The 10,644-nt window shown below is 49.9% G+C and overlaps 1 protein-coding gene across 1 annotated transcript; it reads left to right on the forward strand.

Annotated features, from left to right (window-relative positions):
* The first annotated feature begins 8,869 nt into the window (after positions 1-8,869).
* LOC141039129 (serine/threonine-protein phosphatase 7 long form homolog) lies at positions 8,870-10,193 on the forward strand. The gene is made up of 5 exons (XM_073506437.1): positions 8,870-8,881; positions 8,956-9,246; positions 9,390-9,609; positions 9,706-9,803; positions 9,891-10,193. The coding sequence occupies exons 1-5, from the start codon at positions 8,870-8,872 to the stop codon at positions 10,191-10,193; spliced, it is 924 nt and encodes a 307-aa protein (XP_073362538.1).
* The last annotated feature ends 451 nt before the right edge of the window (positions 10,194-10,644 follow it).

The following is a 10,644-nucleotide window of genomic DNA, read 5'->3' on the forward strand; positions in this document are numbered from 1 at the left end:
CGGAACACCATCAACGGCCGCGACGTCCGGCGGTGCAGCGCCTGCTGTGGCCGGCCCCATGGCCCCCATTAGTTGTTTGCCAAGTGTTCTGCTGAAATGCTCGAGATAGACTTGACCCCTGGAATTCCGTATGGAAAAAAGATAAAGGCCAAAAGTTTGTCGAGTTTACGGTAGTACAAACCCGACAAACTTTGACCGTTGTCATGTTTCCATCGCCTGGTTGTTGGTGGGATCCGCCTGTCAGTCACCGGCGAGTTTATTTCGGGCGGAACTCCGCTAATGTGCTACCTGCCGAGTTTCTTTCTTTCGTCGAGTCCCTTTTCCCTGGCACTAGGCAAACGTCGAAGTTTGGCGAGTTGTGCGTCACTGACAAGTCCAATTATCAAGAAACTCGGCTGACACATTACTCCGTCGAGCTCCCGATGAATTGAACTCAGAGAAGCCATAGACTAGGCGCTATCCGAGATTCCAGTAGTGTGACCTCATGTCCTAGGATGACCTCAGCGCTTACATCAAGTCCTGGGATGACATCATATCTGACCTGACTGTTTTAGACAAGGTTTAATCCTCCGGACTCCAACACACTCTAGATGTAATAGAAAAAAACTCTAATATTTACTCGTTCCGTCCGCGAGTAAGTGTACATCTAGCTTTTGTCCTAAATCAAAATTTTAAAACTTTGATCAACTTTGTAGGGAAAAATACCAGCATGTATGACACTAAATTAGTATCACTAGATCCTTTTTGAAATATACTTTCGTAATATACCAACTTGATGTCATATATGCTACTACTATTTTTTCTAAAGTTGATCAAAATTTTAAGAATTTGACTTAGAACAAATGTAGAAGTGCACTTATTCACGGACGGAGGTAGTACAGGAAAGAAGCAAATTCGAGCAATCACCCCATCACAATGTGCTCGGCGCCTCGTACTGAGCTTGTCAACTTGGTGCATATGATTAACACTAGCTAGCTAGCTAGTTAGCTAGGTTCATGTGGTGTAGTAATGGCTAGGAACGTGATAGATGGTAAAAGTCAGCTCGGGGCGTGTAGGAGAAGCATAATCGCACGGTGACCTCCGTGGCCAAGAGCTATATAAATGCAGCTACCTAGCTGCTCAACATGCATCGAAAGCGGGAGAGCAAGCGCAAGTAGCTAGCAACTCATCTATCCATCCATCCATCTATAGACCACACCGTATTCATATTCACATCGGAGGTAAGCTAGCTAGCCACCACGACCATGGCCGCAGCGAAACTCGCCCTTCTCATCCTAGTCGCCGCCGCGGTCGCCTGCACGGGCAACAGCCAGAGCCCGGTGCAACTGTGTGACTACGAGTTTGTTGTCTCGACGTTCAATGAAAATTGGGCGGGCACGGACTCAGATCTCACCTTCACCGTATTCAGCACGGAGGTCGTGGGCGGCGTCGCCCTGAAAACTATACAAAGTGCCGCTGGTTCCAGGTTCGACGTGGGCAGTAAGACCAAGTTCACCGTCCAGGGCGGGCCGTGCGTGAAACCATGCGGCCTCCGCCTAGAGGTTCACAAAACCTGGTGGCTGGAGATCGGGAGCGACTGGAAGTGCCGTTCCGTCGACTTTTTGGTAAAGCGGAACGGGGTGGTGCAGTGGCATGTGTATCTCATTTTCAATCAGTGGGTGACCGACGGCAACCCCGTCGAATACAAGTCCGGGCAGTGCCCGATCCTCTAGCATGGCGACGCCATGCATGATCAGGATGCGACGGCCGGGGTCGCGAGTGCGTGCGTGTGTCTTGAGGGACGGTACTCGTTTGTGGCCGCGTGTGACTGTTTTGTTTAGTTTGCTTTTCTTCCGGCAGCTCCCTTGCATAAGCTGTATCTTGTCATCAGCAGCTCCCATGCATAAGCTATGCCTTGTCATATGTGTGTCCGGTCTATGCGTGGCTCTCTAGCTATAGGCAGCCGGGCTCGTCGTTTGTGTTTCCATCACTGTTGTGTTTGTTTCCTTTCCTGATATTATTAATAAAATAAGACCCTACCTTCCTGTTTAATTTGTTTATTCTTTTGGCTCATTGTTTGCGGTCCATCCATCATGCACGATGACTCATGTATTTTCCGCCGTGCATCCTTCGCCATGAATGCAGATATCCAATTTTGTGTTTGGTGTTTGGTCCTTGAGGATCTTGACGGCCTGGAAACAGCCCGTGGCGATTTTGTGTTTGGTGTTTGGTCCTTAAAGATCCCTGCACACAACGCTTTGGATTTCCAAATTAGTGCTTGATATAGCTCTGTAGGCCAAGTACCCGGATCTTTTTGTCATTGCCTCTCATCCTCACATCCTCGTCAAAGACTTGTTAGGAATAAGCCATGCGTTCATGTGTGTGCGTGTGTGGCCGGGGCGATGTTGAGCTGGCCATGCCCACGGCACATGTGTGTGCGTGTCTGTGGCCGGGGCGATGTTGAGCTGGCCATGCCCCGTGGGCATGGCCAGCTCAACATCGCCCCGGCCACAGACACGCACACACATGAACGCATGGCTTATTCCTAACATTCTCCGCCTAAGCCATGACCTCGGTCACTGTTGCCGGAGTTGTTGCAGCTCCCGTCGTCGTCGTGTACTCATTGCCGGGCGGCGTGGCACAGGTCATCGCGTGCGAGGGGCCGCCGGCAATGAGTACACGACGACAACGGGAGCTGCAACAACTCCGGCAACAACGACCGAGGTCATGGCTTAGGAGGAGAATGTTAGGAATAAGCCATGAGTTCATGTGTGTGCGTGTCTTTGGCCATGGCGATGTTGAGCAGGCCGTCTCCTACATGTTGGGCGCGCCGTGGGCATGGCCAGACGGATCACCAGCGCTCGTTTCTGTTGGAGAGTCTCCAGGGAGTACGTGCATGTAGGGAGTTGCCACTGCATGCGGTTAGTGGCCAATGTGGTGGTTAGTCTGTTGTTGGCCAAGTAGTGCGTACGTGCTGTTAGTGGGCGTTGGGTGTGTGTGCACCCGGGTATAAAACCCCCACTGTGTACTGATGAAAACTGCGCCGGTTTGTTGCCGCGCCACGGTGACGGTATGTGCCGAGCCGAGGAGGAGGGGCCTAAGGAAGATGTAGTCTTCGTCGGGATCGTGGTATGCGCCCGGTCGATGTGAGAGTTCTTCCGGGGTTGTGTTGCGTGTGTGCGTGTGTACCTCCATGTATGTGTGTTTGAGTAGTTGAGATGAATAGATGCCAACATATAGGCCGTTCGTCGGCCGAGGCATTCGTCACCGGAAAATTCTGTTCATCGTCTTCTACCTCCGTCCAGTGTTCGTCGTCGGAGGGCTTCTCGGCGTTCGTCGCCGGAGGGTTTGTTCCAACATTTGGTATCAGAGCCACAAGTTTCAGGGGCGGCTGTGGCGTTGGCGTCCGCGGTGAGCACGCCGGACATGGAGGCCTCGGCGGCGCGACTGCGACGCGTGGCGAGAGCATTGCGACGGCGACACGCGGCGAGTCCGGCGGTGGCGGCGTTCGCCGAGGGCTGCATGGTGGTGCGGAGTTCGCGAAGGAGCGGCACGGCGCGGTGGAGTAGCAGCGGTGCACGCCGGCGTGGATGCTGTTGTGGCCGTGGCGCAGCCTCCGGGGACCGTCGACAGCAAGTGCAGCACGGTGGCCACGGTGCGGAGGCCGGGCGGCATGGCACAGGTCGTCGCGTGCGAGGGGCCGCCGGCAACGAGTACACGACGACGACGGGAGTTGCAACCACTCCGGCAACGGCGACCGAGGTGATGGCTTAGGAGGAGAATGTTAGGAATAAGCCATGCGTTCATGTGTGTGCGTGTCTGTGGCCGTGGCGATGTTGTGCAGGCCGTCTCCTGCGCGTTGGGCGCGCCGTGGGCATGGCCAGACGGATCGCCAGCGCTCGTTTCTGTTGGAGAGTCTCCAGGGAGGACGTGCATGTAGGGAGTTGCCACTGCATGCGGTTAGTGGCCAATGTGGTGGTTAGTTTGTTGTTGGCCAAGTAGTGCGTGCGTGCCGTTAGTGGGCGTTGGGTGTGTGTGCACCGGGGTATAAAACCCCCACTGTGTACTGATGAAAACTGCGCCGGTTTGTTGCCGTGCCACGGTGATGGTATATGCCGAGCCGAGGGGGGGGGGGGTGCTAAGGATGATGTAGTCTTCGTCGGGACCGTGGTATGCGCCTGGTCGATGTGAGAGTTCTTTCGGGATTGTGCTGCGTGTGTGCATGTGTACCCCCATGTATGTGTGTTTGAGTAGTTGAGATGAATAGATGCCAACATACATGCCGTTCGTCGGCCGGAGCGTTCGTCGCCGGAAAATTCTGTTAATCGTCTTCTACCTCCGTCCGGTGTTCGTCGTCGGAGGGCTTCTCGGCGTTCGTCGCTGGAGGGTTTGTCCCAACAAGACTTTTTTTCAATGACTGCCCCAACATTACCTTCCTGCGCAATCTTGAAGCTTCGGCAGCTTCTTGGTGAAATCAACTTAGGCTAAATTATTCACTTGTCCGTGAATCAATTTCATCAACTATGAAAGATAGTACAAATATTGACTTTACAGGAGTACGTTTCTGCTAATTTTTTTAAATAATACTTTTTTTTATTAAATTGCACAAATATTACGCTGAAAAATTATTTTCCAAAAATAATATACCGTCGGCCCGCAGCCAGCCGAGTGGGCGCAGTCGGCCAGTAGCCGGCCGACAGCTGGCCCGCCTGGCACGTGTCGGCCTCGGATTGGGCTGGCCACGTCGCGAGGGGGAGGGAGGGAGCTGTCGGCGCGGGCGCGCCCCTGTCAGCCTACCACGGGCCGATCGGCCGGCTGCTGGCCGACAGGGTGCGGCCCCACCTCGCGGGCGGTTGGCCCGGCTCCCTGCGGCCTTATCCTCCCTTTCCTCCACGCTCCACGCCCAAGCTTCTGTTCTTCTTCTGTTCTTACTTTCTCCTCTCTCTATACAAAAATGCCACCAATTTCTACACCTAAATGAGCCAGTTTTTTGCGATTTTGGCACCGTGAATGGATTCAACTTAGTTAGGGCAGCCAAAAGAGGTCTCGATCTACTGATGGGGTAGCTCGTGGTGGTCGTGGTGAGCATTTTGGTGGAGGTGGTGGTGGTGAAGTTGGGGCAGTGTGGTGGAGGTGGTGGAGGTGAAGCTCGTCGTTCGTCGTTCTTCGCTTGGGGCGGAGCACCGGCAGTTTGGTGGCCGCCGTTCGTCGTTCTTCGTTCGCACGCACGCTTCAAGGGTATATTTCAGCAAACATTTCATTTTTCGTAGGTGCTCCGGTAGTATTTGTTAATATGTTTCGATGTGAAATAAATTAGGTGTGCGATTATTGTTATTTGCCCCGGTAGTATACGTAAATATATTTAGATGTCAACTAATTAATTGTGTAAAAATGTGTAGTTGCTCCGGTAATATTCCGTACTATATGTGGATGTCAAGTATTTAGGAGTGTCAGTATTTGTAGTAGCTCCGAAAAAAGGTCCGTAATATAGGCAGTCTAGTCAAATATATTAATCTGTCAATATTTGTAGTTGCTACGGCAAATATTCGTAATATACTTGTAGGTGTGTGAATTGTATTAGTTGCTCCGTTAATATTCTGTAATATATAGCTAGCTAATATATAGACATGTCTAATATTTGTTAGTGGGGGTATATTAAGTTGTTGCTTAATACTTGTATTTGGTTGTTGAAAAAAAAATAGGTGAGCCGAGATGTCTGATGTAGTGAAGTTCAGATTTTACTACGGTCCTGGTACTGTCCAAACAACTGAGATGGGAGCAGATCTGAGTGAATTTACTCACATAGAGGTGCCAATGAGCGCACCTCAAACATGGCCTGTCAGTCAGTTGAAAGAATGGATTGCGGCAAGTTTAGGTCTTGATACTGAAACACACACCGTCGGTGTTCATGCATTGTGGACACGGTCAAGTTCAATAATTTACTTTTATTTGAGGCCAATAGACGGAGACTCCGATTGGGTGCGGTGGTTACAAGGTTGTGAACGAAGGGGATGCAATCCTGTTGCTTTAGTGCTTCCCGTCGTGAAGGAGGTCACTGCACATGAAGGCGAGGGTGGCTACGAAGGACAGCGCAGTCAGGTAGAAGGAGGAAATGCTTATGGTTACGAACAAGGACAGAGCAGTCAGGTAGAAGGAGGAAATGCTTATGGTTATGAACCAGGGAAGAGTAGTCAGGTAGAAGGAGGAAATGCCGATGGTGATTACAATGATGAGGTGGACGCTGACGAGGTAGATGGGCACATGCAGGACCAGATGGAAGAAGAAGACACCGATGTTGAAAGGGGTCATGCCGATGATTCTGACGAGACAGATGAAGAAGAAAATGCAGAGGGGGTCCCGAATCCTGCATCGTGGAATCATGGCTTCTCATCTGCAATGACCGTGAATGATGGACATGATTCAGCCTGGCAATATCACCAGAACAATATTGCGACGGGTGCTATGTATTCGAACAAGCAAGCCCTGAAGGATGCAATAATTAATTGGGCAATGTCCACGCAAAGGGTTTTCACAACTCAGGTGTCCAGTCAGAAATTCCTGACAATGGTATGCAAGAACGCAGATTCTCCCGCCAGGGTGCACGGCTTTCTCCCTAACTTTGGCACAAGTTGGGTGATAAGTGACTTAGTTAATCACACTTGTCTTATTCCCTGCATCCCTCAAGATCATGCCAACCTTTCATGCACGCTTATTGCTCGGTTGTTTTTCGATGAGATAGTGCAGGGCGAAGATATGGAAGTGAAGGCAGTCCAGACAAAAGTCTTCGCCAGGTTCAAGTACAGAATTTCTTATGGCAAGGCTTGGAGGGCTAAGCATGCGGCGCTTGAGAGGAGATTTGGTTCTTATTTTGATGCATATGACTCTGTTGTCCAGCTCCTCCACACCCTGCAGCAGCAGAATCCAGGCACCTATATCGATATCGAAGACATGTTCATGCCAGAGTTCCCAACTGTGAGGGTGCTGCATCGTCTCTTCTTCTCTTTTGGTGTATGCATCGAAGCTTTCAGGCATTGCCGACCGGTGATATGTGTTGATGGTACTTTTCTCACAGGCAAGTACAAGGGTCAGATCCTGACAGCCATAGGTCAAGACGGCCAAAATCAAGTCATCCCACTCGCATTTGCTTTTGTGGAGAGTGAGAACATTGAAAGTTGGACATGGTTCTTCAGGCAGTTGAAAATATCAGTTGTGAAGGAGAAGCCCAATGTGTGCATCCTTCATGATAGGCATGCAGGTATACTCAGTGCGATAAGGACACTGACAAACCCAGGCCCTGAGGAACAAGTTCCATGGCAGGACTTGCAGAGCTGTTGGTGCATGCGCCATCTGGGGGCTAATTTCTTCTCGCAGTTTAGAAATAAGAACCTGATGAATCTGTTCCAAAAACTCTGCAAGCAGAACCAGTTATGGAAGTACAATTTGATACGGGACAGACTTAATGTGTGCACGCAGAGACACGTGAGGGACAGGAAAACTGCAAGAGATGCAGCGGTGAGGGCACATGTTGAAGCAGTAGCTGCACAGTTGGCAACAGGAACAGCGGCCGTGGAGGAGGAGCCTGTTGGGCTATGTGACCTGCCAGGCTTTGACCCACCTGGTACTAGGAGAAGGCTCGGGAGGTCGATTAAAACCTTCGAGCAGTGGATAGAGCATGAGCCTCTGGAGAGGTGGTCTTTGCTACATGACACACATGGAGCAAGGTACGGTGTCATGACAACGAACCTCGCGGAAACATACAACTTTGTCCTCAGAGGAAACCGGGCATTGCCACTTACAACCATCTTTGAGGGTATTTTCTATGGCACCGTCAAGTATTTCAGAGATAGACGTCAAAAAGCAGAGCAACATATCTTCAACAACTCAAATACACGGTACTGTGAAAGAGTCACGAAGTACATGGACAACAAGATGCAAAAAGCTAGGTCACACACTGTAGTCGCCATCGGTAATCAAGAAAGAAGGTTTGAGGTCCGCTTAGCCAACAACAAATTCGGATGTGCAAATGAGTTGAGGACGCATGAGGTGAAAATTGGCAATGAAGCCTGGCCAACGTGTGAGTGCACATGCAACAAACCGAAATTGCTTCACCTACCTTGCTCACATGTACTTGCTGCTTGCGGGCAGCTTGGAATGGATGCAATATCGTTTGTGTCTCCATTTTTTCTGAAAGAGTCTGTCCTCAATACCTGGACAGGTGAGCTGATGGGTTTTCGATCAATGGGTAATTTCAACAGCGTCAACCCCGCCGAAAGGCGTTACATTCCAAACCCAGAGCATATGCGTACAAGTAGAGACAGACGGCAGTGTCAGCGCATCCGGAATGATATGGATGAATCTGAAGCAGGAGGTCCGACTAGGCAATGCATTCTATGCAATGAATTTGGCCATAGGGACACTAATTGTCCCACTTTCATCACTGGGCGTGGACGAGGCAACCGGGGAAGAAGAGGAGGTAGAGGCAGTAGAGGAGTAAGGGCGAGAGGAAGAAGCTAAGCTAGCAGTAGTATGTTCTGAATTTGTATTACGTGTGGTGTGACACTATGTTCTGAATTTGTATTAAGTGTGGCACTATGTTCTGAATTTTTATTAACTGTGGCACTATGTTCTGAATTTGTATTAAGTGTGGCACTATGTTCCGAATTTGTATTAAGCGTGGCACTATGTTCTGAATTTTTATTAAGTGTGGCACTATGTTCTGAATTTTTTTAAGTGTGGCACTATGTTCTGAATTTTTTATGTGCAGGAATGTCGGGAATGTGGTTGCTGAATGGGGACATTGATAGGGGTCATCGTGCTGCGATATGGTATGAGCACAAGCTTGAGCCTCTGGTCACTCGCACTCCTAAGAAAACTGGATGATACACCCAGGATGGCTTCAGCGGTACGTGCTTTATTAATTTGCACACTGACATGCATATTAATAGGAGACACTAACCGAAATGTTCTCTGATGAAGGTTGAAATGGGCCGCCTTTTACCTTTCGCGCGTCTGGTTGAGTCTATCCCGGGTGAGAAACGCCTCGCCATCGACGGGTCCTTGCTGAGCTACTTAGTGGACTGTTGGAGGCCAGAGACCCACACGTTTCACTTCCGATGGGGAGAGATGGCTCCTATTCTGGAGGATGTGTCACTTTTGCTCGGACTACCGTTGGCAGGTCATGCCATAGGACTGTTGGACGCACCGGCTGGTTGGGAGCGAGCTCTTACACAACGTTTTCATGGTGTTTTTCCTGATGCTCTGGATCCGGTATGGGAGCATCACGGACCTAAGTATGAGTGGTTGCTCAATTTCCGGGTAATTTCCCCTACCTCTTATCTTCAAGTTATCGTGCATACAGTTTTACAGAAAATATTTGCAGCTTACTAAAACTTTCTCTTTGCTTAATGCAGATCCAGAACGTTCGGGCGCCGTTGACTGCGGAACAGATCACTCGGAGCCTGGAGGCCTACTTAATGTGGCTTTTCGGCAAGGTGATGTTCACGGAGAACCATGTCACCACTATTAGCGCGCTCTACATCCCTATGGCACTCGAGATAGCGAGCGCTCAGACGGCGGATCAGATCAGACAGAGGAGTTGGGGTTCGGCGGTCTTAGCGGCTACATACCGAGGTATGTGCAACGGTTGCCAGCTTACATCGAGAAAGCCAGCCCTTCTTGGATGCCCTCTATTCCTACAGCTGTGGTCGTGGGAGAGGTTCTCTATAGGGCGACCAGATGTCCGTGTTCGTGAGCCTATAGACGCCATGTTTGATGTTGACGGCATCGACATGCCTACTTTTGGTCTGTGTTGGACACGTCGCGAGGTATGCACCGTGTTATAGTTTAATGCAACTTTTTTCTGCACAAGAGATAGTTCGATGCCAGCAGCTACTAACTTTTGTTTTCTGCAGAGACGCTTTGCTAGTGATCAGATCAGGAAGGCATACACAGCATTGAACGAGCAGTTTGATGCGTACACCGAGGTCATCTGGCAGCCCTACACGGAAGCAGCCATACAAGCGAGATACCCTGGTGGTATGTCTGTGCTATGCACAAGGGACCGAGATTACTGGATGACAAAATCAAAGATCATCTTCGATGTCTTCGTCGAGGAGATGGCACAACAGAGGGTTATGAGGCAATTTGGTCTTCTGCAGTTGGAGCTGCCTCCCCCTATAGAGAACCCGGTGCCAGCACATATCCACAGGTATTAACCAGTTTTTCAATGTTGCATTATCTTTCATAGTACTCCATTCGAAGCTTTAGGTAATTTTTGAACACACACCACAATTTTAGGACGACAAGGAAGGGCATGACCAGGACAACTGCTGACTGGCTAGTTAAACTAGAGCCGTATGTTATAGAATGGGAGACAGCAAACACACATCTATGGCACGACAATCACAATTTTGATCTCAATGAATTCAATCTCTTTTGCGGCGCTACATGACCGGAACACGGTTACGCATCGTTGAGCACTCCCACCCAGAGGAGATACCGGATCCTACTCCGTGGGATATGTACCCGAGCTATGACACTTCGGGCTCTAGGCAGTACGTGGTAAGATATATTTTCTTTAAGTAATGTTGTCACATACTTTGACGTGCAAGAGACAGACATTATTAATCGTCATGGAAATTTGCAGGCTATCTTGACAAACGAACT

This window comes from Aegilops tauschii, chromosome 1 (assembly GCF_002575655.3).
Source record: "Aegilops tauschii subsp. strangulata cultivar AL8/78 chromosome 1, Aet v6.0, whole genome shotgun sequence".
In the NCBI taxonomy this organism is placed as follows: Eukaryota; Viridiplantae; Streptophyta; class Magnoliopsida; order Poales; family Poaceae; genus Aegilops; species Aegilops tauschii.

Bases quoted from the DNA above. Each gene is read 5' to 3' on its own strand.
- LOC141039129 (XM_073506437.1), top strand. The intron at 9,247-9,389 runs GTATGGGAGCAT...TGCTTAATGCAG, and splicing joins TTCCTGATGCTCTGGATCCG to ATCCAGAACGTTCGGGCGCC. The intron at 9,804-9,890 runs GTATGCACCGTG...TGTTTTCTGCAG, and splicing joins TGTGTTGGACACGTCGCGAG to AGACGCTTTGCTAGTGATCA.